General features: G+C 54.7%; 2 protein-coding genes across 8 annotated transcripts in view; one reads left to right on the top strand and one right to left on the bottom strand.

The window, feature by feature from the left end:
- SLC8B1 (solute carrier family 8 member B1) overlaps window positions 1-2,515 on the top strand; it is a 33,844-nt gene extending 31,329 nt beyond the window's left edge. For both annotated transcript variants that reach the window (XM_043975407.1, XM_043975408.1), the window contains exon 16: window positions 1,839-2,515. In XM_043975407.1, the coding sequence (XP_043831342.1) occupies window positions 1,839-2,036 (198 nt within the window). In that variant the 3' untranslated portion in view covers window positions 2,037-2,515. The remainder of the gene's footprint in view (window positions 1-1,838) is intronic.
- A 614-nt stretch (window positions 2,516-3,129) lies between these two features.
- TPCN1 (two pore segment channel 1) overlaps window positions 3,130-15,968 on the bottom strand; it is a 53,105-nt gene continuing 40,266 nt past the window's right edge. For 5 of the 6 annotated variants that reach the window (XM_043989119.1, XM_043989111.1, XM_043989147.1 and 2 more), the window contains 14 exons: window positions 14,644-14,688; window positions 14,155-14,211; window positions 14,021-14,074; window positions 13,373-13,445; window positions 12,586-12,693; window positions 11,269-11,340; window positions 10,743-10,832; window positions 9,468-9,583; window positions 8,603-8,649; window positions 8,207-8,275; window positions 8,003-8,087; window positions 7,735-7,874; window positions 7,414-7,494; window positions 3,130-6,306 (listed from right to left, as the gene is read on the bottom strand). In XM_043989119.1, the coding sequence (XP_043845054.1) occupies window positions 6,184-6,306; window positions 7,414-7,494; window positions 7,735-7,874; window positions 8,003-8,087; window positions 8,207-8,275; window positions 8,603-8,649; window positions 9,468-9,583; window positions 10,743-10,832; window positions 11,269-11,340; window positions 12,586-12,693; window positions 13,373-13,445; window positions 14,021-14,074; window positions 14,155-14,211; window positions 14,644-14,688 (1,160 nt within the window). In that variant the 3' untranslated portion in view covers window positions 3,130-6,183. The remainder of the gene's footprint in view (window positions 6,307-7,413; window positions 7,495-7,734; window positions 7,875-8,002; window positions 8,088-8,206; window positions 8,276-8,602; window positions 8,650-9,467; window positions 9,584-10,742; window positions 10,833-11,268; window positions 11,341-12,585; window positions 12,694-13,372; window positions 13,446-14,020; window positions 14,075-14,154; window positions 14,212-14,643; window positions 14,689-15,968) is intronic. The other variant, XM_043989128.1, reaches the window with a different exon arrangement.

A 15,968-nucleotide genomic window follows, 5' to 3' on the forward strand; every position in this document is an offset into this window, starting at 1 on the left:
ATCATGTGAAATGTCAGGCTTAGATAAATCAAAAGTTGGAATTGAGGTTGCCAGGAGAAATAACAGTTGTTTCAGATAGAAAGACAATACGGGGGCAGCTAGGTGGCACAGTAGATAGAGCACCGGTCCTGGAGTCAGGAGGACCTGAGTTCAAATCTGGCCTCAGACACTTGACACTAGCTGTGTGACCCTGGGCAAGTCACTTAAACCCCAATATCTTCACCAAAAAAAAAGAAAGAAAGAAAGAAAGAGAAAGACAATACCACTGAGGGCAGAAAGTGAAGAGGAATCAAGAAGCTTATTAATGAGGGTGAAAGAGGAGAGTGTTGAAGCTGGCTTGAAGCTTAACTTAAATCTTGGCAACTGGCCTCATCACTTCCTGGCAAATAGAGGGAGGAGATAGAAGCAGTGTCAGATTTTATATTCTTGGGCTCAGAGATCACTGCAGACAGTGGCTGCAGCCATGAAATGAAAAGACACCTGCCCCTTGGAAGGAAAGATATGGCAAATCTGGACAGGATACTAAAAAGCAGAGACATCACCTTGCTGACAAAAGGTCCTTATAGTTAAAGCCATGGTTTTTCCAGTAGCAATGTATGGCTGTGAGAGTTGGCCTATAAGGAAAGCTGACCGCTGCAGAGTCAATGCTTTGAAATGGTGGTGCCGGAGACTTGAGAGTCCTTTGGACAGCAACAAGATCAAATCCGTCAATACTTAAAATAATTCAGGCTATTCACTGGAAGGTAAAATACTGAAGCTGAAATACTTGAGCCACATAATGAAAAGACAGGACTCACTGGAAAAGACCCTGATGTTGGGAAACATCAAAGGCAAAAGGAAAAGGGGATGGCAGAGGATGAGGTGGATAGATAGGGTCATACAAGAAACAAACATGAGCTTGTATAGGCTTTGAGAGATAATGGAGAAGGGCCTGGCATGCTGGGGTTCATTGGCTCATGAAGACTCAAATGTGACTAACTGAACAACCATGATAAAAGATGCTAATTGGGGCAGGTAGGTGGTGCAGTGGATAAAGCACTGGCCCTGGATTTAGTAGGACCTGAGTTCAAATCCGGCCTCAGACACTTGACACTTACTAGCTGTGTGACCTTGGGCAAGTCACTTAACCCCCATTGCCCCCCCCCCAAAAAAAATTAGTTCAACATATTTTATACAGAAATGGTAATATTGTATGATGATCAACTGTGGCACTTAGCCATTCTGATCAAGAAAACGATCTAAGACAGTTCCAAAGGTCTTAAGATAAAAAGTGCTATCCACCTCTAGAGAGAGACCTGATGAACCCAATGCAGCTTAAAACATACTTTTTAACTTTTTTCTGGCTTTTTTTCTAACATGGCTAAGTGTTTTGTATGATTTCACATGTATAATATCACATTTCTTGTCTTTTGAATGGGCGGGGGAGGGCCAGGAGGGAGGGAGAATTTAGAATCATTTTCTAAAATTAATTAAAAAAAAAGTAATAGTTGAACAAGGGGCGGCTAGGTGGTACAGTGGATAAAGCACCGGCCCTGGATTCAGGAGGACCCGAGTTCAAAGCCGGCTTTAGACACTTAACACTTACTAGCTGTGTGACCCTGGGCAAGTCACTTAACCCCAATTGCCTCACTTAAAAAAAAAAAAGAAAAAAAAAGTTAGTTGAACAAAATGAACACATACATTGTCATATAGATGTAATATTAGACCATCCTCCCCCACCCCCAATTCTGCAATGAAAGGAGGTAGGAGTATATACCTTTTCCTTTAGGTTTTTGACTCCCTACCTAATACTACCCATAGATACTTGAATGTACTTCTCTTGACCTTTCTCTTTCCAGCTGGAGACTGATGGATTGCTGGTATGGATCTTGGCAGGAGCCCTGGGGTTCAGTCTGCTGTTTACATTTATCTCCGTGCCTCTCCAGTGCTTCCACCTGAACAAAGTCTATGGATTCTGCCTGCTCTTCTTCTACCTGAGTTTCCTCATCGTGGCGTTACTCACAGAGTTTGGGGTGATTCACCTGAGAGTAGGGTGAAGGACACTAGACAAGGGTTGGTGAAAGGGCGCTCCTCCCTCTTCTGAGTGGGAGCTGAAGGCGGAAGTGCAAGCCTGTGAGCCCCCAGCGGTTGTTACTGGTGCTCCTCTCCACCGAAGGGAGGAAGAAGCAGGGATGGAACTCTATTCTCTGAAGTCAAAATCCCCATGGGATGGAGAACAGAATCTGGGACTGAAAAGTGGCTCCTGTGTGTTGGTGACCAGCCAGAGGGCTTGGCTGCTACAGGAAATTGGAAGCAGGGTACCTCAGGCTTATGGAAAGGACACAATCCCATTCTGCTCTCCTTATCATTGTTAAAGCATCACTTGAATCTTCAGACTGTGAGAGGTCAAGACGCACACAACCCAGGGACACCCCCCACCCCCAACCCCACCCCCCAGGTTCAGGCTTGTCTGTGGACAAGAAGTTCACGCAGTTGACATGAAGCCTGGAGATCTTTTCTAATTAAAGCCCTTCAATGTCCCTGTGGACAGACTGGTGTGTCTGCATTTTCTGGGTTGGGGGTCTCTGGTCATTGTTGTCTTTGCTTCCTTTCCAAGATCTGGCAGGGCTCAGGGGTGCAGTGGATTTGGAGTCAAGATGACCCTATTCTGTTGTCTACTACCCTTGGATCTTGGGGGAATTTCCTTATCTGTAAAATGATGGTGGGAACAAGTATTTATTAAGCACCTACTATGTGCCTAACATTGTGCTAAGTGCTTTATAAATATCATCTCATTTGACCCTCACAACAATCCAGCAAGGCAGGTTTTTGTTATTCTCATTTTTTTTTTTCCTGTTCTCATTTTGCAGATGAGGGAACTGAGGCAAACAGAGGTTAGGTGACTTGCCCAGGGTTACACAGCTAGTAAGCCCCTGAGGCTGGGCCAGGCACTGTAGCACTGCATCACCTATTTCCAAGAGTGTAATTCTCAGGACCAGAAGCCCTGGCTGCCACCAGGAAGGAGAGGCCAGACATGCAAGGGCAGGGAAGGGCAGGGAAGAAGCGTCTGTTGCTCCACTTCCTCCAGCAGTGGTGGTAAAGGCTGACCCCCTCCCACCAAACCCCGCTGACATCAAGACCACAGCCATCTTTACAAAGCAGAGTATCCTTTTATTAATTGTGCCTAAGTTCTAGACCCTCATAGAGATGGGTTATTTGGGTAACAAATTGCCAATGTACAAAACCTCACGGCGCCTCTTTTGTCTATACAAAATGATTGTCTCAGTGGTTTTGAGTAAGGCTAGGGGCAAAGGGAAGGGGGCAGAGGGATCAAGGAGAGACAGGAGCAGATGCCTTTACCCCAAAGGTGTTCTCTCCGAATTTGTGCACTGTGCAAAGCAGGCCAGGGACAGGAGTCTTGGCCCCACCACAGACGTTTTCACAGCTATAGAATGAGGAGATGGGTCCCCTCTAGCTCTGAAACTAGAAACTTCCTTCAATTTCTGCTTCAACTTGGGGCAACTGAAATCTTGGGGCACCCAAGCAGACGGTGTCCAATGACTATGAACTATCCTTTCTGAGTGCTCCACGGACACCATGGCACAGCCACTGGTGGCCTTTGGCCAGTCCCAGTTTGGCTCAGACCACTTCTAAAACCCTCCTTGTCCCAGACTGCTCGATGTCTTCCACACTTGCCCTGTCGTCTCCAGACTAGCTGTACCAAATCTTTGTGCTTGGGGGGTGGGATCGAGACATTTCTGATACCTACAGGCCAGAACTTGGCTTAGGAGGGCTGAGGGAGGTGCAGATGCTCATGGCACAAAGACCCACTGGCGGTCTCCAGCTTTGCCTTAAGCTTTCTTCATTCTATTTATCTCCAGAATTCAACACACCCTAGAAGCCCATGGGGTTGGCTATGCATTCCACAAAAGGCCCCAGCTGCCCCCTGTACAAATATTAGGCTTACGTTTTTTCCTTTTGGAAGCGGGTAGGGGTGTGGCTGTTTCATCAATCCCCCTAGACTGGCTAGAAAGGGTCTCCAGAGAGCAGGAACAAGTACCAAAGGAGACAGCCAGGGAAGAGCTGGACCTCTCTGATCTTCTGGTGCCCAATCCTGGCTCTGTTCTGTAGGGCTTAACAGTCTTTCCCATCCCAGCCTCAAGGGAAGGAACTTTCTTACAAACAAAAACCCAAACTGACCCAGAATTCCAAGGACAAAAGACAGTGGCCTGGCCCCTGTCGCTTGAGATAAAGTGAGGAAGATGGTGGAATGGGAGGGACCCGGCCCCTGCCTGCAGCTGTCACCTCTCAGGAGAAAGCCCAGCCCTGCCCCACAAGCTCCCTGTTGTGGAGTTGAAGACTACACGGAGATAGAAATGTGCCCAACCTCCTGGCGTCCAATGAGGCAGTGGTGGCTGTAGGGAGCCCAGGGTTTGAAACCCCAGGCCGGCTGTTGCTCTCTACACAGATTTTTTTGAAGATTCTGATTTTCCTTCTTTCTCTGCCAGGGGGTGGGCCCTAACCCTTACTTCCAGGCCCAAGAGGACAAGCAGGCCACCTGAAGCAGGAGACCTAAGGCAGCTCCCAACAGCCCAAGTGCTGATGCTGCTGTCCACTCCTGGCAGGTCCTACCAAGAGCATCCCAGGCTGGATAATATGGCTCTGGGAGCATCCTGCGATGGCCACAGAGGAGGGGCTCTGGGGCAGCCTCAGGACCCCAGGAACACAGGCTGCTTTGGATGCAAGCACCGGCTGGACTAGATGAACTCTGAGGAAGGTTCCTTCCCCCTTGTCATCTAGGGTCCTACAATTCTCCTCAGCTCAGAGCTAGAGAAAGAATGAACACTGTCAAGCTGCATCCAACCCCAAGGCTCGGGAAGCAGGGTGAAGCCTGGGAGCCAAATGAAGAGTTCAGAAGGGGTGGGGTGGGGTGGTTGTGCATCGACATGGAAGGGAATCCTTTCTAGGTCCACACGGCCACTACGGCACACAAGTTTAAGGAGTCTAAGGCTTGACTCTCGGTCAGTCACTCTCCAGAGCAGGAGAGAAGGTTGGGGAGCTTGGGCTGAGAGCTGAGGGCATCCCCACACCAAGCCATCCTCGAGACAGACGGTGCTAACTTGTAATGCGGTTGCTAACATGCGGCTAAATCTCTGTGCCCTTTCTTCTCAAAGGAGAAGGATACATATGTATAGATATATACACCCATTAATATAACTCTATACAAACATTATTAATGAAAACACAGTCAGACTTTGGTTAGCCAGACTGAAACAAAGCAGAAATCACAATTAAGTAGGATCCTTCTCCATATTCTACTTTGATGGGCCACGGTCCAATCACAAGGCAACAGCCTTGAACTTGGGGATTATGTAGAAAAAGCAACTCTCAGGAGATGTCCCAGGGCCCATATGCTATGCTCGCCCCCATTTCCCACGGTGTTCCCCCTCAATTGGCCTGGCCCCGAAGAAGTGGGGTCCCGCACATCACTAGCCAGGCAGGGAGGCCTCCCCCAGCATGGATGGGAGACCTGTGGCAGGGGCTGTGCAGAATGGGGTCCCTGCCCCTAGGCTGTTTCCTTTCAGGATAAATGTTTGCTGAGGGAATGGGAGACAGTTTCAGCAGCAGGACTGAAACTGAAGCCTTTGGGAAGAGCCTCAAGCTTCCTAGCAAGTGACCCCCTGGCCTGTCCCTGCCCTCACACACTGCCCAGGCACCCTGAGGTTCAGGGAGCTGCACACAATTATTGATAATATAGAAAAACCAGCCCCCTAGGGCTCTGCTGCTTTCCTTCAGTGGTTTTGTCCCTAAATTGAGACAGAGAACACAGGTAGGTATACAGGAAGATGGCAGGTGTCAGATCAGCCCGAGTCTGTGTGCACTGGGGCCATCTGTTCAGGGAAGGGGCTGATTGATGGGCACGGCCCACACGAGGGGGTGGGAGCCCATGTTTTAAACAAGTGGGTACTTTTAGGAAAAGGGTTCTTCTGCAGCTTAGGGTCACTTCAGTGGAGGGGGGCCCCACACTGGGACCCTCTTCCAAAGCCACTGACTTCCAGAGTTCAGGTGAACGGGGAGGGTGAGCACAAGGGGGTTATGAACCTAACCCCGCTTTACCCACATATACATAGTTCAATACATTATTGTAAAATAATACTACTCTGTTATTGCATAGAAGAAATGGCTTCTGTTAGCTGGGGCTGGCTAGATGACGGTCTGGGAGCGAGGGCGACCCCCCGGACACTGCTGGGATGGGGGGAGGACGGCAGCGGGGCCCTCCTGCCTGCGCCACAGCTCCTGTTCCCGGGCATGCTCCTCGTACCATTCCTGCAGGGGAAGAGCACGTTGCATGTTTGAATAATGCGACCACTTTGTGGTGATTCATTATTTGCACCAATATAAAACTACCCGTAGATCCTTCCCAGGAGACTATTCCTTATAACCAAAAATCTTTAAAAATTAGAGGGCCTCAGGTCGCACGTGGTGGGGAGGCCCCACCAGAGAGCCCAGAGAGGCCCATGCTCGGGCCTGACGGGGGAGGGAAGGCTCCCCACCCATTCCACCAGCTAAGGGGCCACCATCAGGGACACCGAATGAGGACGGAGCCCTCCCTGTGATGGCCAGAGATGCCGACTCCTTCCTCAGTCAAGCAGGCTACTTCATGTCGCGGCTGCTCCAAGGCCCCACCAGCACTTGGGAAATTGGGCCTGGGGTCGCCATGACCGTCTGTGCAACGAGCCCTGAGATAGGAGCCCTTCAGGAACAGATACAATCTGCTGCCAGACCCTCTCACTGTGACATGGAGGTGACACTGGGGGTCTCACAGCCTTTGCCAGGGGAGCCCCGGCTCTGAGGGGCCCCAATGATGGGGAGGAGGGTGTGTGTGTGTGCATGCGTGTGCAATGTGCGTGCACACACATGTGCCCTGATGATGGGTGTATAGGTGCATAGGTGCTCATGTGTACCCAAATGACAGCTGTGTGTGTAGATGCACATGTGTGTGCCCCAGTGGTGTGTGTGCACACATGCATTTATGAGTGTGGTTATCAGCTCCCCAAGGAATGGCCTAGCAAAGTCTGTGGCCATGGGAAAGAGTGGCAATTCACACACCCACGGACTGTGTTCACTGTCCGTGGTGGGAGGAGCATCAGTCCCGCATAATGACTAGTATCGGGCACTTCCACTGTGCTTTCAGATTGGCAAAGCACTTTACATATATTATCTAAGTAGATCCTCACAAGAATCCTGCCGGGCAGGCATCAGCATCATCAGCATTTTACAGATGAGGAAATGGAGGCTAAGGGACTTGCCCAGGGTCACACACATCCAGTGAATGCTCAAGGCAGAATTTGAATTCAGGTCTTCCGGACACCTCGCCCTGACACCCTGTGCCACCTAGCTTCGGGGCCGTGTTGCCAGTGTGGTTGCTCCTACCTTGATCTCTTCCTGGTACATCTTGAGGCTCAGGTCACTTTTGGTCTTTGACCTTCTTCCCAGAAACACCACCGAGTTTTGCTTGAAGGAAAAAGAGGCCCAGTGTTATGGAGGGTCTGTACCTCGGGGGTGGCAGGAAGTCTGTGGCCCCTGAGGCCCCTGGGTCTGAGGCCCCCAAGCCGCTGTCACCAGAGCTTCCTGTCCCATCATTTGCAAACCACATTTTCTATGGTATGAAGGGGCTTGCCCTGCCTCTGTGTTGTGCCCCCCAGCCCAGGCTCTGTATGCCCCAGGGCAGGGCAAGCCCAGTCCCCCACTCACCCCGTATTTGTCCATCTGTGAGCGGATCTTCAGCAGCTGGGAGACTTCAGCGCCAGAGCCCTGATTCTGCCGGTATAGCGCCAGGACTGCAACCAGCTCCTCCTTGGACACATCCTTCTCCAGGATGATGCCTCTGTCTACTGCCAAAGCCAGGGGAGAAATGGCCGGAGCGTCAAGGTGCAGCCGGCTCCCCTCCCGACCCCCCTCCCAGGGCCTCGGGTTTAAAGGTAGCCGGCAGACCTCAGATCCTCAGGCACCAGGCACTGACCTTCAGAGTCCTGGTTTTTCCGGCTGTAGTTCATGCGGAAGACAAAAGCCTCCAGGATGAAGGCGACGATGATGGTCATCACCACCTAGCCAGGGATGCAGAGAAGCCCAGGGCAGAGCCAGTTACGCGGCTGTGTCACTGCCGGCCCACAAATTGGGGAGGATGTGGTGGGAGGGAGAAGCCCTCTGCGGGGCAGGGACCTACCATGGTCACAATGTAGAAGATCATGAAGTAGAGGCGGCTCCAGTGGGACGTCTGGGAGGTGACGCCTTCCTGCAGACCAAGGGGAGAGTCAGCGTGAGGTCCTCGAGGGAGGGCCTGTGGCACCCCCGCCCCGGCTGAGGGCACAGCGAGCACTCAGGAGCTCCTCACATGGACAATCGGGGGAAGGGGCAATCATGGAGCCTCCTTGGGAAGGCCTTGCCAGCAGGGGCTGGCAGACATTGTGGCTCCGGACCCCAGCCCTGAGGGGAGCCCACCACGGCCGGGCAGGCTAAGCCAGAGCCCCGTGGGCCGGTGCTCAGTGGATGTGCAAAAGGAGAGGGGCTGCCTGAGCTAGCACAGCCAAGAAGGGGCCCAGGCGGCGCGAGCCACACTCACCATGATGATGTACCAGTTGTTGACCACTGTGAGCTCGAACAAGGTCACTGCCATGGAGAGGGAAGGAACAAAGAGAGAGATTCTGGGTCGCCCCAAACCTTTTCCAGGGTGGGTCCTCCCCGCCTCCAGCCACCACGGTCACGGTTCCCTTTTGGCCCTTTATCGATAGCAGTCCCCGCACAGAGTGAGCTGGAGTGCGCACTGAGCGCCCCCCATCCCCACCGCCCCCTCGCCCACCTGGGCAGCCCTCAGGCTCCACACCACGGAATATCCCTACAAGTCACTCAATGGGCAAGCCCTATTGGGCTGCCTAGATGGAGGCAGCCTTGGGATCAGGAAGACCTGGGTTCAGATCCCACCTCGGGCACATACTGGACAAATGGGTCCACTTGAAGTGCCCCAGGAAGCCTTCTGAGGCTAGACTGCAGAGTCTGCACTGGTGGGGAGGGGGAGAGAGATCTGTACGGAGGAAATCACTGCGCTCCCTCCGTCAAAAAATGAAACTGGCTCTAGCTTCAGGCGGCGTTTTCTTGGTCCCTATCACAGCCTGGAGCAGGCCGCCCTAGGCACAGGCCTGGGCCAACAAGGGAGGCCAGGAACCTCCAGGACGGCACCAGAGGAGCCAAGCGTGGTTTTCTTCCATGATGACAGGAAAGGGGCTAAGGTCAAGGGAGCTGGGGGCAGACAAGGGCCCTACCTGCCAGCCCTGATTCTGCCGGCAAGTCCTTCCTGGGCTTCCCTTCTACCTCCTTCACAGAAGCCCCCAGACCCAGCGGGCCTTCCTACCCAGAGAGAAGCCCAGGCAGGCCCCCCAGCAGCCAGCCACGCCACTCACGAGCGCACACATCTTCAGTTGTGAGCTCACCGAAACTGTTCAGGATATTGTCGAAGTTGTTGAGATAATAGTAGCCCTCATCCACGCTTGTCTTGTTGCCCACCGTGCGGTTGATCCAACGATAGGAATCAGCCACCGTGCTTGTGCTGGGTGGGGAAGCGAGAGGAAGGGGCTGGTGGGGAAGGGGCCCACGGACAGTCCTCCTTGGAGCCGCCTCGCTCGAGCGAAGCCTGCGGCTGACCAGCCAAGCCACGTCCTGGGCCGCTCAGCACCTCTCGTTGCTCGGCCCTTTCCCTCTTATCCCGGCACCCGGTGTCAAGGAGGCCCCCGGCTCCTCTCACCTACCTGCCTTGGATGCCAAGTGTAGCTTCCAGAGTCATGAACAAGCCCGAAAGTGTCTCTCAGATGCTCCCAGAAGAAGGAATGGACAAAGGGAGAAGAGAAAGAGGCGTCTCCTCTCCAGCTCCCTGATCTAAGGGGGGTTTCAGCGTTGCTCCCACCAGGGCAAACACAGCCCATGCTCACGTGGGCCCCCCGGAGCGCTTCCCGGCACAGAGAAGCCCCTCATGGCTCTCTGTGTGCCTGCTCTAAGAGCCTGCCTCAGCCCTCCTGCCTGCTCCCTCACAGCTATCTCTGAATGAGACCCTGCGGAGGAGGCCTGCCGGGTCCCCTCAAAGCTGAGGTTCTAGACGCCAAACCCAGAAGAAAACATTCAGGCAGCACCGACAGCAAATTTAATGGGTTTCTCAATAGCAGAAAGAAAGGGAAAGGTAGCATGAAGAAAGCCATCACCTCTTATGAAGCCTGAGTCCCCTGTTCCTAGGACACTTGGCCCCAGGCATTGACTCTGCCAACTGCCCATGCCAACCTGGGTTGGCAGTAGGGCATGCGACACAAAGGCCTCAGGGGCTGGAGAGCACTGGGCCTGGGATGCCTCTGACCATGTGGCCTGCAGGGGCAGAGGGTGGAAGAATCCCAGGAATGAGCTCTGGGAAACTGCCTATGGAATGAGGAGGGGACTTACCCAGGTGCCCCCAGAGGGGAGACAGCCAGCCTGGCTCCAGCTCCCTGCAGTCACCCGGCTAACTACCTGGGGCTGTCCCCAGCTATGCAAATCCCAGCCGTGGGGGTGAAAAGGGAGCCACAGGCCCAGGCCCTGCTGACAGGAGCCCGATAAGGACCCAGGGGGACCCCAAGGCCGAGATACGCTGGCTGGGGTTTGTGTCCTCCAAGGGAGAGGGGGCTTCCCCTGGGGCCCTCGGGGTGACGGCCTCTGCTATGGCCAGAGCAACCCCACATACTCACTTGCAGCAGTTGGGGTACAGGATCCCGCAGAAGAACTCCATGCCCACAATGGCAAAGGAGTAGTAAAAAATGAGCAGGGTAAGGCCCAGGCTAGGGGGGAAAAGGGCACAGGTCACAGGGTGAGACTGGAGAAGGGGCAGGTGATACCAGCTTTGCCGGGCCCTTCACAGGCTCCCCGCTCGTGGAGCTGACGGCCAACAGGCCCCCCTGCAGCCATGGGGCAGGGACAGGTGGAGGGCCTGGCTGGGTGCCAGCTAACTTTAGGCCTAGGCACTCTGCAGCGGTAGCCTCTGCTATATCACACCCCCGAGGCGTGAGTGGAGACTCACGGCTGATGGACAAGGGGGAGGGTCCCCTAAAATGTGGGTAGAAGAGAGAATCCTGCCCCCTCCCCTTCTGAGAGAATGTGGAGAAACCAATGAGACCTCTGCCATCCCTGACCGAATCCCCTTGTGGGGGCTGTGCCCAGCACCCCCTCCCCTCCTGTCTCCTTGGCCTGAGCCCAGAAATGGGGGTGGGGCAGTACCTCGCCATTCGCGGAAGCAGCTCAAACATGGTGTCCAGCACGTTCCGGTAGCGCTTCTTCAACTTAAACAACCTAAGAGACACAGAGAGGTCCTCAGGGACATGTCCTTGGCCCCCTTTCTTTCAAAGGTCACCCCAGCTTAACTGGCTTCCCTCGTGTCCTCATCTGGGTGGGAAGGGGATGAGGAAGGAGCCTGCTTCAGGGCCTGCAGCTGTTGGGAGACTCAGGGGAGGCTCAGGAGCTAGGTCAGAGGTTGTTCACTTGGGCTCCGTGGGTGGGGGGAGGGCGTGAACTTGGAACTTTAGGATTTTGATAACTGCACTTCAATGTAATTGACTTCTTTGAAACTTCCACGTATTTTGTCCGTTTAAAGTCGCGATTCTGAGCGGGGGTCCCAGGCTTCCTGAGGCTTCCAAGGGGTCCAGGACACCAGAGGTGAGGGATGCCTGTTACAGAGGGATGGCAGGCCGGGGTGGCTGGAGAGAGGCCTCCTCAGTGATGCTCAGACCCCTCGATAAGCCCCTTCTCGTGCGTCTACCAGATGCAGACGTCCGGGCCAGCGACAGGCATGGGGCCTCAAACACAGTGAGAACTCTGAATGTGTTTGCCGATCTGAACCTCTTCCCTCTTCCCAGCACCCTTGGGGCTGGGGAGGCAGCAGCGGGTATATGCCCATGACCACACAGAGCCTCGCTGCCAACATATGCTAGGCACCCACCCGTCTAGACTGCTGCCAAGCCTGGAGAGGGATCAGGGGTCATGGCAACAAGAGGGAAGTTCTTTCTGCATCTCCCCCAGAGCTCATTTCTTAGTCCATTGCCCGCAAGCTCTGTGAGCAGCACTAGGACACCTGCTATCTGGGCAGGCTCCACCAGCAGTGGAGGCAGGGCCAGGTGGCTGGTGGGCACCGTGGGCATCTGCCAAACCAAACGGAGCTGGCTGGCCTGCTTCCCAATACCAAGGCACAAGGAGAGTGATATATGCACCGGTCCCCCAACTCTGCATCAGGGGGGAAGGCAGAGAAGGGAAGAAGGACAATAGCCTGGGGGCCAGATGACTCAGGAGCTTTGGTGATTTTGGAGGCTTTGAAAGGCCCTTGAGCCTCCAACCCTCAGCAGGAAAGGCGAGGGAGGGGAACGAGGGGGGGTGGGGTGTGCAAGGACGATCTCCCCGTCTCCCTCATGAATGGGCCCCTCTGCCCTGGGTCACTTGTTCCGGCTCCCCGGCCTCAGTGCCACTCTCCCCTCAGACTGAGGGAATCTTCTGAGCTCCTCCTCCCCCATGTCCCAGAGCTCGGGCTGGAGGCCACCCCCTCACCTGAGGAGCTGGAGCGGGCGGAGGACCACGATGAAGTAGAAAGGCTCCATGTTGAACGCCAAGGCCAAGAGCCCCAGGAAGGCAAAGGCCGTGACAGAGAAGTCAAACCTGGAAGGGGGGAAGAAGCCACAGCCCGTGTCCCACTCCTGAGCCACAGCCAGCCCGGCCAGGCCCCCGGGAGCAGGGGAGGCAGCTGCCACTCTGCCCATGTGGTCCCCGCGTGGATTGAGGCCATGCATGTCTGAAGGGGGAATCCTGCAGTCTGTGCAGGAGCTGGGGGAAGCCCCAAGGACCCTTCTTGGCCGTGGGTGAGGCCAGGCACCCTGCTCCCCGCCTGATGCCCGGAAGACAGAACCCGGCAGCTGGCTTCTGTGAAGGCACAGCTGGTGAGTGGCCGCAGCGGGGTGAAAAGAGGCCCTTGGCTAGACTCCCCAGGGTCTGAATCCCTAAGACCCAAGGGCCTCCTGGTGGGGCGCTGGAGAGAACAAATGGCTTCTGACTCCTATGCCCTCTCCTCTGGGCTCTCAAGCCTCCCAGGAGGGAGGAGGGGCACCGAACAAGGAAATGACCTGCGCTGGATCCCAGAGCACCTGAAGGTCCCCCTGGCCTGGAGCGTCTCCCCAAGGGAGACTGTGCCGCATCCTCTTTGGGACTTGGGGAAGACAAATCCCCCAGGCTGCTCCCTGTGAGCCACGGCCGGCTGGGCAGGAATCCCCATGCTGAGCACACAGTGGCAGGGGCCTCTCTTAGCCTCTCTTCCCCACCCCTGCTCCCCCCCCAAACTCACAGGTTCCATCCAGAGGTGAGATACTCCACAGGCCCCAGGCCGGTGGTCTTCAGGAGCAACTCTGCCCCATAGACTGCAAAGAGAACGACAGGGAGCAGCTGGTCACCCAAGAGAGAATCCCTCTCCAGCACACCCCACGTCTCCCCTACAAGATCCCGAGGCCCAGGCCCCCTTTCACTGCCCTTCTCCTGCTCACTGTCACAAAGGGCTGTCTGGCCAAACTCTTCGGAGCTAGACTTGCTTTAGCCCCCTCTCACACTGCAGCGTCACCCCTCCCAGGGGAGGGGGAACCAAGACCTCCCCTCCCCAAGCCCCTGACAGCTACAATCACAGCATGGAGGTGCAAGGAAAGGCTTCCAACCCTGTCCTTTAAAGGAGAGACTGAGGTGCGGAGAGCAGAAGCGAACGGCCCAGTCACACGGCTGCCTGGGAGCAGAATGGGGGCCGCAGCTCGGGCGCTAGACCCTCACCCCCTTTCGGCGTGTCCCCTATCTCGAGGCCCCAGGATGGAGCTGATCCTGCCTTCCTTTTGCCGGGAGGTGACATGGCTCTCAGAGAAGGATGTCAGGTTCTGCTTGCAGTCAAGGCCCCCACCCTCCCCACCCCCTGCCAGGAAGCCTTCCTGGACTCCCCTTGGCGAGAACTCACTCGTGAGGAAGATAATGTAACTCCAGGGCACGTTTTTGGAGAAGAAGTTTCCACCTGCAAAGCAGAGACGAGGGCCCTCAGGGACCAGGCCAGACCCTGGCTAGGCTGTGGCTAAGCGCCCAGCTGGTACTGACCTTTCAGCATGAACGTTTCCACGAGGATCCATATGCCATTGACGGCCACCACCACATCTGGAAGCAAAGGCAAGGCCGTGGTGGGGGAGGGGGCAGAGGCTTTTGGTCCCAGGGAATGCCAACAGCAGCACCGTCACACCCACCCACCCCTGTACCACCTGGGTCGTCCCCAGGCACTGTTTCTAATCTGTCAGCTCCATTCACCACGGAGGGCCTTGGCTGTTGCTCCCTTCAGAAACACCCCGTGTATAGGAAGGACAGTGAGCTCTTGACCTGGCTCAAGGTTGTGGATCACTTCCAGGTCAATGGGAGGAGCAGATCTCATAGAAGGGGCACAAACCAAGGGTCAAACCTTAGAGTGACTCTGGTCCAAGGAAGTTTGGGGCATGCATGCCCACTAGACCTTGAAACCCAAGCAGGCAGGCCCAGTGCTGCCCTGTCCCCAAGCCCTGGGGACAGGAGAAGGACCGGGCAGGCGTCAATACTTACACATGAAATACTGGAAGCCTTTGGACTTCACCAGGATATTGATGCCTAAAGGAAAGGAAGAGCTACTAAGTCAACTTGTTTTCCTGATAAAACATGGCGGTCACTCTTGGCTGGGTGCATCCAACCTAGAGGGAATGGAAAGGCCTATACTGGGGGTGTGTCTGCAGCTTGATCTCCACGAGTCTTCCCGATTTCCCCCACTGCTCATGGCTCACAGACTTGGCCAGAGAGCTCATCGTCCAGGGACAACAACGTGGCCCCAACGCCTTGGGAGGCGCCGTGTTCCCTGCCGGCCTCACATACCACTCACTGACCCAAGTTCCTGCTCTGACCAGAGCACAAGGAGTCCCTGGAGGAAGGCCTGGGCTGCTGCTCAAAGCCCCAGAAGAATGTGCAGAAGCTGGCATTGGGAAGCCCGTGGACTGTCGGTACCCAAGGCATTCCCCGCTCGCCAGTCCCCAGGGCAGCAGACCACTCAGGACACCAGAGAAGCGGCTCATGTGCCGGCACAATCATCCAAACATTTCCTAGGAGGGCACTCACCCCATGGAATGCCTTCCTTGGCCCCCACCTCTGGCATTAAGCCTTCCCGCTCTCCTCCCCCACCCCCAGCTCCCTGGAATACAGTCTGTACTCCTCGGGTATGCACATATTTTCTTCACAATAGATTGGAAGCTCCTTGAGGGCAGGGCCTCCTTCACTTCCATCTTGCAATGACTAGCTCTGGACCAGAGAACTTGGGCTCTTGTCAGTGCTGAGCCTAGGCTGGCCTAACACTCCGGGCCCAGAACATCACTTCTTACAGAGAAGTTCCTTCTGCACTCTCCATACCCACACGCCAACCAGATCACCCAGAGCTTAGAAAGCAAGCCTGTCACACGGGCACAATGTCTGCTTCTTGAAGGCTGGCCCGTTGTTGGACTGTTGGGTCCCAGCCAGGCACAACACTTGTCAAGGAGTACATAGTAGGTACTGAATAAGTGCTTCTGGCTAACAGGGAAATGTTCTGCATGATTGTACATGTATACTCTATATCAAACTGCCTGCCTTCTCTAGGAGGGAAGAGGGCATGGAAGAAGGGACACCGAGTTTGGAACTCCAAATTTTGCTAAAAAACATATTAAACACTTTTGTTTACATGTAACTGAGAAAAAATAAAATAAAAATGAAATGTAAAATAAACAAATGAATGAGTGAATGAATGAGTGAGTAAATGAGTGAGTGAATGTGTGCTCCTTGGCCAGGCACAGAAGCAGCCACAGAGTACACAGCAGGTACTCGGGAAATAAATGCTTCCTTCTTTGCCGATTCATGGGTAGAGCAGA

The sequence above is a fragment of the Dromiciops gliroides genome, chromosome 1 (genome assembly GCF_019393635.1).
Source record: "Dromiciops gliroides isolate mDroGli1 chromosome 1, mDroGli1.pri, whole genome shotgun sequence".
Lineage (NCBI taxonomy): Eukaryota > Metazoa > Chordata > Mammalia > Microbiotheria > Microbiotheriidae > Dromiciops > Dromiciops gliroides.